Genomic DNA, 18,897 nt, shown 5'->3' with positions numbered 1-18,897 from the left:
AGCCTGAGCTGTGTCTGCCCATCCAGACACACCTGGGAGCCTTGGCCGTGCACCTGCAGAGTGTGTGCTCGCCGGGCTGGGGGCACCTCTCACACAGCTCTGGGGGGCTCAGGGTGCCCTCCTCATACAGCCCTGGGGGGCTCTGGGGGCTCAGGGTCCCCTCCTACACAGCTCTCAGTGAGTTGGGAGCCCTGGGCCCCTGAGCTGGCCCTGGCACGGGTGCCCAGATTTGCTGTGGCTGCCCCTGGATCCCTGGCAGTGCCCCAGGCCAGGCTGGACACTGGGGCTGGAGCACCTGGGACAGTGGGAGGGGTCCGTGCCATGGCAGGGTGGCTCTGGGTGGGATTTGGGGTCCCTCACACCCAGCCCACTCGCTGCTGGGGTGTTGGGGATGTGCTGTGGGGGTTCCCAGAGCTGCCTGGGGCTCCCTGGATGCCAGGGGCCGGAAGGGGCAGTGGGGCAGGGCAGGGCAGGGCAGGCAGGGAGCCCTGGCATGGGGAGTGCTGGGTGTGGGTGTTCCCCCTGGGGCAGCCCCTCGAGGGGCTGAGGGACACAGGGGACACCTTGGGGGCCAGTTTGGGGCTGGGGGTCTGTGCAGGGCCCCACCACCCCTGAGGGTGCCTCCATGATTCTTCCTAATCCAATCAACTTATTTGCATAACTACCCGATTTCCAGTGTTCTATTTGCATTAGAATACGGGAATAAATATGCATAAATAAAAGTTATGTTCAAAGAAAATGAAGGCAGCAACGATTCCCTCCCAGCGTTCCAAAGCAATTAAAAAGTTAGACACATGTATGGCTGCTTTTCCATACAAGAACTGTCTGAAAGACCTTCAAAATCTATTTAAATTCTGGCTTGTGTATTATATTAGTTCATTATAAAGCCTTTTAGTTAATTCACTTTATCCTTAAAGGCTTAAAATTCTAATTAAATTTTATATCATACCCCACATTCATTAATATATTCCTTTAAAAGCGTTTATAATTCATTGTCTTTATCACTCTTACAATTAAAATCGTTACTCTAGTTTGGATCTCAGGAACAGGCAGCAGCTGCCTCTGCAAGCTGTGCTGAAAAGGCACAGAGGAACTCATCTGAACTTTTGTGTTTGCTCCCTGTGTGCCAGTGCTGCCTGCAGGGGTGGCAGTGACCCACCAGGGGCCTGTCCCTTCCTGCAGGGACATGTTGCAGGCATCTTTAATGGAAAACCCTTTCCTTGGGATTGTTCCTCCTGAGAAGCTGGAGGCCTCAGGAACAAAATGCAAACAATGGTTATCTGCTGCTGTGGGATGCAACAGGTGCACCTGGGATTGGGCTCATGGGGTTGTTTCTAATTAATGGCCAATCACAGTCAGCTGGCTCGGACTCTCTGTCTGAGACACAAACCTTTGTTATCATTCTTTCTGATTCTACTCTTAGCTTAGCCAGCCTTCTGATGAAATCCTTTCTTCTGTTCTTTTAGTATAGTTTTAATGTAATATATACCATAAAATAATCAATCAGCCTTCTGAACCATGGGGTCAGACCCTCGTCTCTGCCCTCATCCTGGCACCCCTGTGAGCACTGTCACAGGGACACCCCTGCCCTGCCAGTGCTGCCATTCCCAAAGCCATGGGGCACTGGCAGCAGGCAGCTGATGGATTCTCCAGGCAAACAGGTGATTGAGAGGATTATGCTGCAAACCTGCTCTTTGCCTGACCATTCTGGAGTGGCTCTGCCCTGTCTGGGGTGGCTCCGCAGCTGCTCAGGCCCTGGCCAGGACTCCATTTGCATTATTAATGTGTTTTTAACAAATGATCTATAAGGAGCAAGCTGTGACTATCGAGCACAATTACCACTCAAATGAGAGTTTTAATATTGCAGCATCTGCTGCTCTTGCCAGTGGCCAGCTCACAGGCTCCCAGCAAGGCAGATCTGTGCAGCCACCAGGGTTCCTGAGCTGGGAGTCCTGGGGCAAAGCAAGGGAGGGTGTGCAAGTCTTTTGTTGGGTACAGAAAAAACCCCCGAGAATTCCTGGATGAATTTTAATGTAGAAGGTTCTGGGCTAGATGAAAATATTCTGGGTTTAATTGTGAAATTCAGAAGCAGAGCCAAGGCTGGGACATTTGTGTCCCTGTCCTGAAGGGATGAGGGGGAACAGGGATTTCCCATCCACACCCTCCAGTTCTACCAGGAGCCTCTCCCAGCTGGGTTCCTCATCCTCGTCCTCGTCCTCGTCCTCGTCCTCATCCTCATCCTTATCCTCATCCTCATCCTCATCCTCCCAGATCCCACAGACCTGGGCTCCTCACTCTCCTTTCTCTGAGCCACCAGACCTTCAAAGCTGTTTTTCTCCACAGATCTATCGAGGCAACACTTTCAGTGCTGTGCTCCAGAATCTGGTTTCCCCAAATCCCAGAACCCCTGGGTGGGTTGGGTTGGAATATACCTCAAATCCCACCCAGTGCCACCCCTGCCATGGCAGTGCCACCTCCCACTGTCCCAGGTGCTCCCAGCCCCAATGTCCAGGGACACTGCCAGGGATCCAGGGGCAGCCACAGCTGCTCTGGGCACCCTGTTTGTAATTATATCAATAATCACAACTGCAATTCCTAGACTGGAGCTGAAGGACCACCCTGAGCCCACCTGGAATCTCCTCCCAGGCTGCTGTCAGGTAAGGATGCAGGTGCTGGCCCCCACCTTCCCTCTCAGCCTGCAGTGAGTCACTGCAGAGCCCAGGGCTGTGTTTTTACCCTTCATTTTCTCCCAGATTTTGTTTGGGTTTGTTGTAGGTTTTAGCTGTCATCAACCCCTCAGTTGTATAACCCTTTTCCCAGGCTTTTTTGTTATTTTCTCCTTTGCTGCATTAGGATGCAATTATGTACTTCAGCTAATTGCCAGTTACTTAGTGTCAAAATGCATAATGTGTCTGAAATGTCCTCGCCTTCTCTGTCAGCATCCTGTGCAGAGCAGGAACAAATACAAGCTATTACTCTTGTCAAGAATTTACCTGAAAATGCTTTTTTTTTCCTGCTCCATCACATTTTTGGGTGCAGCGTTGTGATTGCAGGCATTTAAAATGTATCAACTTTCTATTTACAAATGATTAGTTCTTGAGGCGGTTTTCGTGCAGGACTTATTTACTCAGAATTATAAATTCACATTTGGTTTGGCACGGGCTTGGGGCTGATAAATCTGGAAACGTTTTTACAGACTAATGTAACTGGACAGCAGCAAGTGCCAGAAAGCATTAGGAAAATGGAAATCTGCTTCACAGCTGAATTTACCCTCTTAGAGACACCGAATGCATTTGAATATTTTATCTCAGATATGTGTGAGGTGGTTGGGAAAAGGTTTAAATTTTAAAAATGGCATAATTAATGGCAGAGCTAATAATGGCACACCTGGCTGAGGTGTGTTTGCTGCTATAAAAGGAGCTTTTTCTGTTCACATTGGCAGACTGCCGGGTTTCTCCTTCGGAGCTCTTAAGTCACATCATTTTTGGCACATGAGAATTATTTTTAAAAGAAAATTAGAAAGATCCAGAGTCAGTCTGCAGGCAAGGGAATACTGGAGGAGGGGGCTTGGGGCAATGTGAGCCTCAGAGAGGCAGTGGGGCTCCACCAGGCAGGTTTTGGTGTCTTTTCTGGAGAGGAAACTCTCCCCCAGTGAAAATAATCTGTTTACTTCTGTGGCTTCATGAAAAGTTACTGGAAATCTGCAGAATCTGGCATTGCACAGCGTTTTGCATCTGAGCTGCCAGGTCATGAAAAGTTTAACAAGCAGCTTACCTAAAACCATGAACCGAACGAAAAGCACAGGGGGAGAGATTGTGCCCCAACCCTCCCTCACTCAGCTGGGCAGCATTCGCTGAGCTGGGTGGTGTCTGTGTGAGGAAACAATGACAAATGTGGGTTTGCCTACAGCTCTGTGCTGGAGCTGCCGTGGAAAGGGATTATTTATTGAAATGCTGAGAGGAGCCGTCCCTCGCAGGAGGTTCTGGGGCTCCGTGGCCAGGGGAGTGAGGGCAGCCAGGCAGTAAATCACACACCACGCTGGGCTCTTCCTGCTCTAGGACTGGCAATCCCACAGAATCACAAACTGCCACCAACTGAGCCCAGGACAGGCTCTGTGTCAGGGCCAGGCGAGGAGGGGTTAGTGAAAATTGTAGGAAAATTAATGCACAAACACCAGAGGTTTATGTCCAAAAAGGAGGCAGAGGAGTCCTTTTGCTTTATTCCAATAAAGGGAGAGGCCGTGGGGCATTCCCCTGGGGTCTCTCAGATTTTTGGAGCACACAGCCTCCTTTTTATCCCAATTTCCCGCATTTCTCTTCTCTCTTTCCCCATTTCTGAGGTACTGAGAGTTTCAGACTCCCTGATACACCTGGTACCAAAGATTTCCCCCTAATGTATAACTCTCCCTTTTCATTTTTAATTCTTATGGAATTTAGGAGATTTTCCCCATTTCTGAGGTACTTGAGAGGTTCAGACTTCCCAGAACACCTGATCCCAAAGATTCCCCTCTAGTGTATAACTCTCCCTTTTAACTTTTAATTCTTATGGATCAAAAATCAGCCCAAAAGAGGAGCCCCCAGAGCCTGCACAAATGGGTAACTCACTGCAGATTGGGGTTTTCCCACTGGGCTTGAGCAGAGGGCTGGGAATCATAGGGACAACAGCTCATCCATCCCTTATCCATGTGGGAAAAGGTTAATTGCTGAGAAATGTGCTTTCCTCCCCATTCATATCCTGGGGTGTGCAGGGAGAGCCTGGCCTCTGAGCAAATCCTTGGTAATTACCAGCACCACAGTATCTGAATGTGAAATTCAGCCTTCATCATTTGCTAAATAACTCCACATTCCTCCACTTGAATCTGCCTTAGGGAAGCTTGAACTAATACAGCTTTTTTCCTTAATTTTCCTGAAACATCCTTTTCTTTAAGGGATATGAGCTTCCTGCTCATCCAGGTTACCTCGTGAAAATGAGATGAAAGCACTCCAGCCACTCTTCCCAGGCTGCATTATGCAAATACGATTTGTACAGAGCCATTCCCTTGGGAACCAAGACCCAAAAACCTCTAAAGTGACAGAAACTTCCTCAGCACTTGGCTTTTCCAGCCCTGCCATCACCGGGTGGCTGGATCCTGTCAGGCTGGATCCTTGGATGGGGAATTCTGGGGGGCTGTGGCAGGAGGCTGCAAGGAGAAGGGTTTGGTGGCTAAAACCAGGATTTTTAGGTCAGGCTGCCACAGGGAGAAATGGTTTGGTGGCTAAACCCAGGATTTTTAGGTCATTAGCTGGCAAGGAGAAGGGTTTGGTGCCTGAAACCAGGATTTTAAGGTCATTATCTGACGTTCCAGAGGGGAATGGTGCCAGCAGGGCCTGCAGAGCTGCAGGAGCCCCCAGGTCCATCAGGGGGGGATGAGCAGCACAGGGATTTGGGTAAAGGGATGTGGGGAGGACCAGTGCAAAGCTTGACAAGAATTAAGATAAGTGTTCTTGGTGTGGTACTCCTGAATTTGAATCTTAATTATGAATTCTGAGAGTCCTTTAAATGAAAGAAAACCATAGGCAATGGTTAAACACCATAAAACACTGCAGAGGTTGGAAAATGGCTTCTCTGATTTCTCCTCTCTGTTTTTCCTCTTTCTCTGTGTTTTCTCCCCTCTGTCTGGTCCTATCCTGTGACATTGGTGGGGTTTTTGCAGAGGAAAGTTTGGGATGTGCTGGTGCTCTCTGGGAACTGAGGAAATTGCAGTTGTAATCGTTTGTCAAGGGCAGCCAGAATCTCAGCAATGTGCTACTCTGTGTTTCGTAGGCTGCAATGGAAATAAATAAATGGGGCTGAGAGCTCAAATGAGTGCCTGCACAGTGGGCAGCAGCACTTCAAATGCTTGGGAGCACAAGGAGGCTGGAACGTGTTCCAGCAGCATATTGAACAATGGGAACCTCATCTGGAGCCTCGCAGCCAATTCCGTTTGCCTCCCCTCAGCTCTAATTAAGATTGACAAGGTTATCCAGAGCAGGAGAACAAATATTACAGAAATTGGAGATGTGTTGACACACGACTAAAGAACTACGTGAAATTAAATTTCCAGACAGGAAATATGAGCACAATTAAGACAAGGCTACTTGAGGAAATGCAGGGAATATTCGTGCAGGATTTCTCGGGCTTTGAGCTCTTGGGCTGTTTTTTGTGCCATTCTCACAGAATTCTGGAATGGTTTGGGTTGGAATGGACCTCAAAGCCATCCATTCCCACTCCTGCCATTCCAGGGCCACCTCCCACTGCCCCAGTGTCCAGCCTGGCCTTGGGCACTGCCAGGGATGCAGGGGCAGCCACAGCTGCTCTGGGCACCTGTGCCAGGGCTGCCCACCCTGCCAGGAACAATTCCCAATTCCCAATGTCCCATCCAGCCCTGCCAGGGAACAATTCCCAATTCCCAATGTCCCATTCCGCCTTCACCAGGAACAATTCCCAATTCCCAGTATCCCATCAGCCCTGCCCCTGGCAGTGGGATCCATCCCCCCTTGTCCCCTGTGAACAGATTCTTTCCATCTGTCCTGAAGCTCCTTCAGGTCCTGGAAAGCCACAGTTGGGCCTCCCCAAAGCTTCTCTTCTCCAGTTGTTGAAGGAAGGTCTTTGACACTTATTCTTGCATAAAAGTAAAATACCAGGACTGGCACAGGGTGCCCAGAGCAGCTGTGGCTGCCCCTGGATCCCTGGCAGTGCCCAAGGCCAGGCTGGACACTGGGACACCCTGGGACAGTGGGAGGTGTCCCTGCCATGAGAATGGAATGAGCTTTAAGGTCCTTTTCAACCCAAACTATTCCATGATTTAACCTAAAATAAAAGTTTGCAGCTGTTTGGTGTAAAGGTGATTTTTCATGTGTGTTTTGTTTGACATAAATATGAATTTGTCGTGTGTTTTCCAGTGTAGTTTCAGGGCATGGTTCCCAGCTGTTAACACACCCAGCATCCTTCCACACCTCACACAGAGATTATCAATAATCAGTGATCGATACAGTTTATAAAAGTCTGTTCTGAAGGGAAATTGCTGCATTTCAAAGGATGGGATTCTATCTTCCCCTCTCTTCTCCAAGTAAAATGAACAGCCATATTATGAACAAAACTTACTTTGAACATGAATAAGGAGACGGGGCATGCTTTCTTCAAAGGGAAAGCATACAGAGAAAGGAGAATTCCCACTGGTTGCTGCCATTAAAAAGCTGTTTATAGGTGAAGTGCTCAAGGAAAGGGCTCCAGAGCAGCCCCCTGGTTCAGGGGCTGTGCAAATGTTGTCAGTGCCCGAGGCAGTGCAGGACGGGGAATGGCCTGAGAAGGGACTCCGGGCACCAAGGGCTTTCCCAGGAGTGACAAAAACTGGGAGATGCGGACAGAGGCACTTTGGGCAGGCAGCGAGGGGGTTTGGTGACCACTGATTGTTCGGGAGCTCAGTGTGTGAGTACTCAGCGTTCAGGGGCTCAATGTTTGTGCGCTCAATGTTTGTTTAAGTGCTCAATGTTTGTTTAAGTGCTCAATGTTTGTTTAAGTGCTCAATGTTTGTGCGCTCAATGTTTGTGTGCTCAATGTTTGTGTGCTCAATGTTTGTGTGCTCAATGTTTGTGCGCTCAATGTTTGTGCGCTCAATGTTTGTGCGCTCAATGATTGTGTGCTCAATGTTTGTATGCTCAATATTTGTGTGCTCAATGTTTGTTTAAGTGCTCAATGTTTGTGCGCTCAATATTTGTGTGCTCAATGTTTGTGTGCTCAATGTTTGTGCGCTCAATGTTTGTGTGCTCAATGTTTGTGTGCTCAATGTTTGTATGCTCAATATTTGTGTGCTCAATGTTTGTTTAAGTGCTCAATGTTTGTGTGCTCAATATTTGTTTCAGTGCTCAGTGATTGTTTAGGTGCTCAAGGATTATTTAAGTGCTCAATGTTTAGGTGCTCAATGTTTAGGTGCTCAATGTTTAGGTTCTCAGTGTTTAAGTGCTCAGTGTTTCAGTGCTCAATGTTTGTTTAGATGTTCTATGTTTAAGTGCTCAGTGTTTGGGTGCTCTGTGTTTGTTTAAGTGCTCAATGACCATTTAGGTGCTCAATGTTTAGGTGCTGAGTGTTTGTTTAGGTGCTCATTGATTGTTTAAGTGCTCATTGTTTGTTTAGGGGCTCATTGATGATTTAAGTGCTCAATGACTGTTTAAGGGGTCAATGATCGTTTAAGTGATTAATGTTTAAGTGCTCCATATGAAAGTGCCCGGTGTTTGTGTAGCTGCTCAATGTTTGGGTGCTCACTGTTTGGGTGTTCAACATTGTTTAAGTGCTCAGTGTTTGTTTAAGTGCTCAATGATTTTTAGGTGCTCAGAGTTTAAGTGCTCAGTGTTAGTTTGGGTCAATGATTGTTCAGGTGCTCAATAATTATTTAAGCACTCAGTGTTCAGTGTTCAATGTTTATTTGGGTGCTCAGTGTTTGTTTAGGTGCTCAGTGTTGGGTGTTCAATGATTGTTCAAGTGCTCCGTGTTTGCTTAGGTGCTCAAGGATTTTTTAAGTGCCCAATGTTTGTTTAGGTGCTCAGTGTTGGTTTGGGTGTTCAGTGGTTAAGTGCCCAATGTTAGTTTGGGTGTTCAATGATTGTTTCAGTGCTCAATGTTCAAGTGCTTAATGTTTGTTTGGGTGTTTAAGAATTGTTTAAGAGGCCAGTGTTTGTTTGTGTGGTCAGTCAGGACTGTTCCTTTAGAAAGGCAACTGGTGAAGGTTTATTTGGGTAGTCCCAAAGGTGGGAATGTTTGTTTGTGTTGTGCAATCGGTTTGTTTGGGTTGTCCAGGAATGTTTGTTTGTGTTTGTTTGGGTAGTCCAGGAATGTCTGCTCGGGTTGTGCAAACAATCCCAAACACCTGTTTGTTTGTTTGTTTGTTTGTTTGTTTGTTTGGGTTGTGGGTGCAATGTTGCCTGGGAAGGTCCCAAACCCCTGTGCTGGCATTGCCACTTGTCTCAGGCAGCACTGGGGGTGTTTAATATCGGTCAGAGGGAACTCAAACTCCCCATTTGGGTCCCTTCTCCTCAAAAGGCTGGGCCGGGTGCCTCTCGAGGGGTCTGAGGGGCTCAGGGCACAGAGGCACCCGCAGCTGAGCCCTGGCCCTGCCTGCTGGGCAGGGAGAGCTCGGTGAGCTGCTCCCCTCCCCAGGACCCTTCTCCATCCATCCCTGGGACCCTTCTCCATCCATCCCCAGGACCCCTCCCCATCCATCCCCAGGACCCCTCCCCATCCATCCCTGAGACCCTTCTCCATCCATCCTCAGGACCCCTCCCCATCCATCCCCGGGACCCCTCCCCATCCATCCCTGGACCCCTCCCCATCCATCCCTGGGACCCCTCCCCATCCCCAGGACCCCTCCCCATCCATCCCCGGGACCCCTCCCCATCCATCCCCGGGACCCCTCCCCATCCATCCCTGGGACCCTTTCCCATCCATCCCCAGGACCCTTTCCCATCCATCCCCAGGACCCCTCCCCATCCATCCCCGGGCCCCCTCCCCATCCATCCCCAGGACCCCTCCCCATCCATCCCTGGGACCCTTCCCCATCCATCCCCAGGACCCCTCCCCATCCCCAGGACCCCTCCCCATCCATCCCTGGGACCCTTTCCCATCCATCCCCAGGAGCCTTTCCCATCCATCCCCAGGACCCCTCCCCATCCATCCCAGGACCCCTCCCCATCCATCCCCATGACCCTTCCCCATCCATCCCTGGGCCCCCTCCCCATCCATCCCTGGGACCCCTCCCCATCCATCCCTGGGCCCCCTCCCCACCCAGCCCAGGACCCCTCCCCATCCATCCCCAGGACCCCTCTCCATCCATCCCTGGGACCCCTCCCCATCCATCCCTGGGACCCCTCCCCATCCATCCCCAAGACCCCTCTCCATCCATCCCCGGGCCCCCTCCCCACCCAGCCCAGGACCCCTCCCCAGTGCTGCCCTGCTGGGCTGGTCCAGGGGGGCTCCTTCCCTCCTTCCCACCAGGATGTGCCCCCCAGGAGCTGCTCAATAGTGTTGTTATTAATGCACTCGTCTGGAGCAGGCAGCTGGGAGGTTCATCCAGAAATCTGACTGTTGCTGGCAAACACAGCCCCAGCCATCTGTGCCAAGGCCCTGTATTTACATCATCCATCCACAACCAGTTCCTGCTCTTGTAAATCAAGAGATCATTGTGATTCTCCTGAAAGATTCATTGTGGTGAGAGACTGCAGCACAATTAAATTTGCCTTCTTTTATTATTTATCACTAATATTCCAACCAGTGGCATATCAACAAAGTAAATGTTCCCGGAGATAAGCCCAGATGAAATCATGGATCAGCCCTGGTGGAAGGGAAACAAATGGAGTCATTCAGTCATCGGTTTGGGCAGGAATTCTATTTCCTGGGAGCCTTTGGTGTTTTGAAATTTTGTTTTCATTCCGCCGGGGGCTGGAGATCGCTTCTGAAATATTCTGGCAAAAATGGAATTGCAAAAGTGCCAGCAGCACCGTGTGACACAGATTGTTACCTAGTGACCTGCTGGGGGGACACTGGTGGGGAATGTGCTCTGCCTGCCAGAGAGCAGGGATGTGCCGTGGATCCCCTGCCTTGGAGCAGGGGCCAGCCTGGGCCTGGGGCAGGAGCTGCTCCTGCCCTGCCTGGGGCTGATCTCCACCAACCCCTCACACAGCTCCAACCCTCTCATTCCACCAACCCCTCACACAGCTCCAACCCTCTCATTCCGCTCCTGCCCTGCCTGGGGCTGACTTCCACCAACCTCTCACACAGCTCCAAACCTCTCATTCCGCTCCTGCCCTGCCTGGGGCTGACTTCCACCAACCCCTCACACAGCTCCAAACCTCTCATTCCGCTCCTGCCCTGCCTGGGGCTGATGTCCATGGGCTGGAGGGCAGCAGAGGGGTCCCAGCACATCCTCTGGGAGCAGTGACACAGCAGCACCCCTGAATGGAAGCGTTTGGGTGGGACTGGCACTCCTCTGGGCTGTTCTCAGCCAGCTTTGGAGGTTTCTGCACCAGGAGCTGCTTGGTCAGACGTGTGGTACCTTTGGGGCTGGTTATTTATTTATAAACCTGCTGTCTCTGCTATAAAAAGCCTTGCAATAGCCCAGTAATAAATGCATTCATCACCGCATCTGCCGTAATCACTGCAGCTCCTGAGCTGCTATTTGGCTCTCATTAGCTGCAACTCCCATTCACCTATAATTTTGGAGAACACACAATTATGTGTTATCACTCCTTCAAGTGATTACTACACTGGATGTTTTTAAGATAATGGCGTGGAACACGCCGTGATGAATTGCACCTCTCCAGGTAGCTTTGTTTCTGTCATTAACTCTATTATTTTATTTAAACCAGCCTGGAGGAGCTGTGGGGCAGGGCTGCCATCACCTGCTCGGGGAAGGGCCCCGGGTCAAGGCTGATCCGATAAAGGACACAACCCAGCACACAATTATCTCCCTGCTGCCTGTCCTCCCCACTCACACTGCAGATATTATTATGAGGAGACCGAAAACCCAACCTGTTTGCACACGGAAAGGTCCTTTTTCATTAAGCTTTGATAGTGATAAAAGCCTTTCCAGGGAGAACATGGGGAAGAACAGGAATGGTGAGAAATCCCTGGAGCTTGGGAGAGAAGAGGTGAGGGGAGCCCAGCTCTGCTGAGGAGCAGGAGCAGCCACAGCTCTACCTGGAGAAGGGGCTGCAGAATCCCTGAGGGAGCTGGGCAGGGGCTGCAGAATCCCTGAGGAGCTGGGCAGGGGCTGCAGAATCCCTGAGGAGCTGGGCAGGGGCTGCAGAATCCCTGAGGGAGCTGGGCAGGGGCTGCAGAATCCCTGAGGGAGCTGGGCAGGGGCTGCAGAATCCCTGAGGAGCTGGGCAGGGGCTGCAGGCACTTACTGGCTGCTCTAATCCAGCTGGATACTCCAGGGTGCCAAAAGCCCTCAGCAACATGCTAGGATATTGGAAATTTGGGAAGTAACAGGAAATGTTTTCTCATTCCCCAGACCTTTGCCTTGCTTTGGTCTCTGAGCTTATTCTTGCTTTTTTTTCTGTTTTTTTTTTTTTTCCCTTTAATTTTGTTTCAGTGTTGTGTGGTAAAAAAGAGTCAGAAAAACCTCTGACATTGGTGGTCTTATAAAATAAACACAATCAACTCCCAAAATTACCAAGACCCTTTCCCTGAGGAATAATGCAAAACCAGAAGGCAAAGCCAGGTCATGAATTTTTTCCTTACCTCTCTGCATTGGTAATGTCTTCTTTGTAATCTCTGGAAGTCAGTGTTTCTGTATCATAAATCCCCAGGAATTAATAAATATCAAAAGCAGCAGCCAGACCTTTTTAATATTGCAAATAATGTGATGAATTTGGGAGTTACTCTCTGAAGCTGGAACCAGGGCTCTCACACCAACAGTGGTGTGGGATATTATTTCTGAGCCTTCAAACAGAAAATAATGTGGGCTCCCATGAAGGAAGTGATTAATGACTAAAAATCCTGGGCTTTACACTGCAGTGTTTTGTCCATTTTAGTATGAAAAATACATCTGTGAAAGGGAGAGGGGGGAAATAATTTTGTATAATTAAAACCAAATGGATTTATTGCAGTTGTGGCAGCAGCGTTTTCTCCGTCCTTGCCATGGGGAAAAATCCATTTCCTGGTGGCAGGAGGGAAACACCCACTAAGGGCATGGCTGGGGTGCTGTGCCAGGAACCCCTGGGAATGTGGAGACCCCAGGAAAATGGGATTTCTCCCATTGGATGGGCTGGCAGGTGCCGAGGGTGGAAGCACAGGGATTAAAGGGCACGCGGCATCGGCTGTAGGGAAATTGCACTCCAAATCCTGCAGAGGAACAAACACTTTTGCTCCTAATTACTAATATTGGGCTGGTTCTCTGCTGGGAGAGGTTCAGATGGAGGGGTGAATCGCTGGTTATCTGCAGACAGATTTCATGCTGGGGCACCCCAAGGCAGATGGGATTATGATGAGCCGGCCCAGCAGCTGGAGATGCCCCGTGTCCTGTGTCCTGTGCTGGTGTCCCCTGTGTGGTGCCACCACAGCAACCTGACTCCCTGGCCAGTGAGCAGCCCCTGGGCAGGAGCAGGAGGGGTTCATGATGCTGTAATTACTCAGAAGCAGAATCACGGGTTTGGAGCCACAGCCAATGTGAGAAAGTGAATTCTGAACGCAAAAGCAAAAGGATCCATAACGTAAATAAATCTAAACTGAAAGGAGGCAGGGTTAGACTGGAGATTAGGGACAAATCCTTCCCTGTCAGGGTGGGCAGCCCTGGCACAGGTGCCCAGAGCAGCGCCTGGATCCCTGGCAGTGCCCAAGGCCAGGCTGGGCACTGGGACAGTGGCAGTGTCCCTGCCATGGCAGGGTGGGATTTATTTGAGGTCCATTCCAACCCAAACCATTGCAGAAATGGGAGATTTTTCTCCTCCCAAGCACTGCCCAACACCTTCCATCTGCAGCCCAGGCTCCTTGGACACAGGATGTCTTCCATTCCTACAGCAGGACCAGGCTGGGGAGCATTCCAAGCAATTCCAAGCAATTCCAGGCAGTTCCAGGCAATTCCAGGCAATTCCAAGAAATTCTAGGTAATTCCAGGCAGTTCCAGACCATTCCTGTCCTTCAGGGCAGCCAGGTGGGATCCCAGCCCATGGAGGCTCCTGGAGCAGAGCCCCTGTGCAGTTTTAATTAAGCAAGTGCAAGAGCTGTGTTTTTTACAAAGATTAATGGATCTCTGTTTTAATTACGGTGGAATAATAGACTAGAGAGCTGGGAAAGTGGGAGGCATTAAAAAAAAGAGGATTAAAAACTTGAGGGAAGCTGGGTGAGACTATATTTTTCCGTACTTACAAATTACAGAAGATCATCCCCATTAATAATGATTGGAAAAATAATAAAGTGCCCTCAGCCGTGTATGACAGTTAACATTAAAATCTATTTTTTATGCTTGTTGTGTGGGGAATTTCTGATTACAATCATCAGTTAAAAAAGAAACTGTGCTTCTTTCCAATCTCCCAAATTTAAATACAGAAGAATTCTCTGCTGAGTTCAGCTATGGTTTCATCAATACTTTTCCAAGCCATGGCAAGGTAAAAAGAGCAAAAGTCACTTTTATTTAATGCCTGTTATGCTTACTTTAGTTGTGCTGCAGCATTATCATTAATTGCTAAAAATAATTGTTTCTATGCATAGATTTTGAAAATTACATTGCAGGAAATGCTGCTGGGGTGTACAGGGAGTTTAATAGGAACAGAATTTAGGGAAAGAGAGGAAAAAGAAAAGAGAGGAAAGGGAAAGAGAGGAAGGGGAAAAGCAAGGGAAGGCCCCTGATATTTGCAGTTTTTACTGTTGGTCATCCTTTTAATGAATGATTTCCCGGAGATTGCTGTAGGAAGGGTTTTATTGTTATTATTTTTGTTAAAGCTCCTCGTGCTCTGCTGGAATCGCAGAGGCACAGTGGCACACAAACTCCATGGGGAAAAACTGCTCTTCCTTGGGAAATTGTAAAGGTTTGGGATGAAAGGAAAAGGAAAAGGAAAAGGAAAAGGAAAAGGAAAAGGAAAAGGAAAAGGAAAAGGAAAAGGAAAAGGAAAAGGAAAAGGTTCCGTTAAACAGTGAAAACCCCTGGATTTCCCTGTTTCTGCTCCCCTCCAGAAATCCATCTCAGGCTGTGCTGCTCAGAGCTCAGTGTCCTGCAGGAGAGCTCTGGGCAGTGACAGGGACTCCAGGCCTGCGAGGGGATTTACAAACAGCCAGGGATTAAATCTGTTAGCTTGGAAAACATTTCTGAGATGAATCATCTGATTGCTGCTTCTGTGGGGTAAATATGCACTTTATCCATCACATCCCACGTGGGTGCTGGGCAAGCACAGGGTATTGGCTGCTGCTGAAAACTGTCACAGACATCTTTCATGAAAAATTCTTTCCTTAAGTTAAGAATAGAATGATAACAAAGGTTTGTGGCTCAGCTCTGTGTCCAAGCCAGCTGACTGTGATTGGCCATTAATTAGAAACAACCACATGAGACCAATCCCAGATGCACCTGTTGCATCCCACAGCAGCAGATAACCATTGTTTGCATTTTGTTCCTGAGGCCTCCCAGCTTCTCAGGAGGAACAATCCTAAGGGAAGGATTTTCATAAAAGATGTCTGTGACACCATCCTGAGATCCTGGAGGTCTTTTGCAGCCCCAGTGATTCTGTGAATTCTTTTCTGATTTTCCTTCTTTCCTGGCAAGCCACACAGAGGGCAGAGAGTTGGTGGAGTGGTGGAGCTGGGTTTTTATGCTGGGAGAGGAGGAGGATGAGGATGCTTTTCTCTCCTTGGGGAAGAATTCACAGAGCTGAGGCTTCCCTCCAAGGTTTGGATGTGCGAGTGTGAACAAACAGTGGGAGAGTGGAATTAATGGAGTGGTAAATGCTCACTGAACCACAGGCTACCTGCAGAAATGCTGATTTGTAATTCCTGGATTCCCAGGGTGGCTTGGGGTGGGAAGGACCCTAAATCTGCTGCCACTGCAGCCCAGCCCCGGGCAGGGACAGCTCCCTGCTCAGCTGTGCTGGATGGACTGCATCCAGCTGCTGCAGAAAGCCTCTGGGAAAGGAACACGTGCTAGAAAAACCTCCGTGAATTGGGGCTTTCTCTGCCTCTCCCACCCCGCTGTTCGTTAGAATCGAGTTCAAAACGTTCTCAGGACTTTGAAAGAGGCTCCTTGCCTTCCCTGGATGGGACCAGACCCTGCACAGCTCCTCCTGCAGGGATGCCAACCTCAAAGTGCCACTTCCCGGTGACATCCCAATTCTCTGCTCTATAAATGGGGATATTTTAGCCCTCAGAACCCTTTCAGATTTAATGTTGAGATCATTAATTAAATGAATGGTTATTCTCTTGCTTTGTTTCTGAACCATTTCAGCCTGATGTTTCCAGTTCCTTATTCCTGAATGGAATGTCATTTTCCACTTAAACAATACTGCCAGATGCTTAAGGCACCAAATCACCATTTTCTCCCTCCAGTTTCTATGGTTGTGCTATTTTAATGTTTCATCAAAGGGATGAGCTCTATTGCATTCCCTTCTTCTCTTGGATTTCCTTCATGTAGAAAGCTCTTTATGAGATAAAAATGTCCCATTAGTCTGTTGCACTTTGTATTATCCTCCTTCCCACCTTCCTCCAGCTTTTATAACTGTTTCAAAGCCTTAAATTCCAAGGTGGCCATGGGTGGGGGGTGAGTCTAAAATTTGCCTAATTCGTTCTCCACGTTTCCTGAAGAGTTGTTAACTTGTGGAGGGAAATGCAGATTTCCTGGTGCCACAGCATCACTTCCCGATGGCTGCTGGCTCTGCAGCTCCCTGCTCTCAGCCCTGAGCCTGTGCAGCTTTTCCTGGGCCCTTATTCCATCAGCTGCTCCTCCTTTTCCCACGTGCTGGCTGTGGGAAATGGAGCACAGCACTGTTGGGCCAGGCTTAGGCATCCTCCACCCCTCAGGCTGGCCCAGGCCCCTCAACAGCTCGTGGAATAAAGCTGTTCCTAAATCTCTTCCCTGTCCTGGGACCCCTCACTGCAGCCCCCGAGGGAGAGGGGCTCCCGGGATAACGGGGTGGGGTAATGGGGTGGGATAATGGGGTGGAATAACAGGATGGAGTAATGGGATGGGGTAATGGGGTGGGATAATGGGATGGGATCATGGGGTGGGATAATGGGGTAATGGGATGGGCTGCCAGGTCCCTTCCCACCCAACCCATTGGGGAATTCTGGGCTTCTGTGACCCCTCTGAAAAGAAGCTGTTTTGGGTTCTCTGATGTCCCAATGGTTTTCCTTGGAGAAGTCTCTTGGCTCCTGAGCTCAGCAGTGCAAGGGGCTGTGCCTCAGGAACGGGGCAGGAATTTTCCATGGAGCACACGGTGCTGCTGACCCTCAGGGCTGAGGCTGCAGGACAATAATAACTGAGGCTCTCCTTCCCAGTGCTCCAGCAGCAGAGCAGGGCAGGCAGACACACCTGTGGCTCTGCAGGCTGGGCTGTGGGGTTCAGGATGGCTCTGAGCTAACAGAGATCCCTGGCGTGGGGTTTATCCTCTGATAAACCCCGGCTGTGCTCAGCCCGAACGCAGCAGCGAGCGGCACCAGGCAGCTCCCCCAGCCCCGTGCTCAGGGTTTCCCTTCTCCCCAGGTGCTACCTGGAAGATGGAGCCTCCAAGGGGGCCTGGCTGAACCGCTCCAGCATCATCTTCGCGGGCGGCGACAAGTGGTCGGTGGATCCGCGCGTGTCCATCGCCACGGCCAACCGCCGCGAGTACAGCCTGCAGATCCAGGACGTGGACGTGACCGACGACGGCCCCTACACCTGCTCCGTGCAGACCCAGCACACGCCCAGGACCATGCAGGTGCACCTCACCGTGCAAGGTAGGCCAGCGCTGCCCTGGCGGTACAGGTTTTTGGGGGTTTTTTTTGTTGGTTTTTTTGGGGTTTAGTTGAGTTTTATTTTCAGAAGGTTAATTAATTTCTTCATTATACTATATTATTCTATATTGTTTTACACTATATTATATTACATTATATACACTATATTGTATTACACGTTACATCTAAACTGAATCTGTCAAGCACTCAGCTCTGCACACAACTGCACAGTATCTCATGACTGTCAGTGACAGTCCCAACACACACACCTGCACCTGGCCGGCCAAGGAAGCAAAGCACCATCACCCTGGGAAAACAATCTCCACATTGCATTCTACTTTTGCCAAACACAGGCACAGCAAATGGTAAGAATTGTGTTTTCTTTCTCTGAGGTTCAGAGAATGCGAAACCCAGAAATATTCCAGGGAAGAACTGTGCCTTGCTTTTCTCTGTGAAGAGAAATGTGGTGACATGGCATGGCAAACTGCAACGCCTTCAGAGTCCCCTTTCCTTTCCTTTCCTTTCCTTTCCTTTCCTTTCCTTTCCTTTCCTTTCCTTTCCTTTCCTTTCCTTTCCTTTCCTTTCCTTTCCTTTCCTTTCCTTTCCTTTCCTTTCCTTTCCTTTCCTTTCCTTTCCTTTCCTTTCCTTTCCTTTCCTTTCCTTTCCTTTCCTTTCCTTTCCTTTCGTCAGTTTCCACATGTATTTAATATTTATTGTATTGTTCCAGGGTGAACAATTCTTGGGTTTGATTGTCTTCCCAATAATTAATGCCCCCATGCAAGGGCTAAAAAAACAAGTTGGAAATTAATTGCGTGTATAAAATACATCAACAGGAGCTTAAAATTAATTAGGCTAACTAGGAGCATATAGAGAAATAATAACTCAATAGTTAAAAATATGCATAATTATTAAGCAATTGCATTTATATCTTCAGAAATGCAAAGTATAACCTAAGGCTTTAACTTATTAGTCTTTGGTGCAATCATCATTAACATTTTCTTTTGCATTTTTATGAGTAATAAAGCAATGAATATAGAGGAGAAGAATTGAGCTGGCAATCCCCATTAATCCATGTGGCACAGGAAATCCCTTGGAAATAACGGGGTGAGCCACCTCCCACACCAATTGTCCTTAGTCACGGGAATCCTGCGGGAATCCTGTGGGAATGTTGGGCTGGAGCTCCGAGCTCAGTGTGTGTGCTTTATTAAAATATCATGGAGCCATTTTTGTGATGCTGGCGAGGGGCCTCAGGACCCTCAGGCTCGGTTTGGGGCACGTGCAGGGACACAGGGACAGAGGAGAGGGAACAGCTCAGGCTGGGCCAGGGCAGCTCAGGGTGGGCGCAGCAGGAATTTCCCAATGGAAAGGGGGTCAGGAACTGCCCAGGGAGGGTTGGGGTGCCCATCCCTGCACGTGGCACCTGCAGGTGGCACTGAGAGCCCTGGGTGGGGACACGGTGGGGAGCAGTGCTTG

General features: G+C 49.3%; 1 protein-coding gene across 2 annotated transcripts in view; it reads left to right on the top strand.

Annotated features, from left to right (window-relative positions):
* NEGR1 (neuronal growth regulator 1) overlaps window positions 1-18,897 on the top strand; it is a 156,496-nt gene that overhangs the window by 48,667 nt on the left and 88,932 nt on the right. For both annotated transcript variants that reach the window (XM_058030643.1, XM_058030642.1), the window contains exon 2: window positions 17,195-17,427. In XM_058030643.1, the coding sequence (XP_057886626.1) occupies window positions 17,195-17,427 (233 nt within the window). The remainder of the gene's footprint in view (window positions 1-17,194; window positions 17,428-18,897) is intronic.

Source organism: Melospiza georgiana, chromosome 9 (genome assembly GCF_028018845.1).
Source record: "Melospiza georgiana isolate bMelGeo1 chromosome 9, bMelGeo1.pri, whole genome shotgun sequence".
In the NCBI taxonomy this organism is placed as follows: domain Eukaryota; kingdom Metazoa; phylum Chordata; class Aves; order Passeriformes; family Passerellidae; genus Melospiza; species Melospiza georgiana.
The sequence above is the reverse complement of the archived record's forward strand: the minus strand, read 5'-3'. Positions and strand labels throughout refer to the sequence as shown.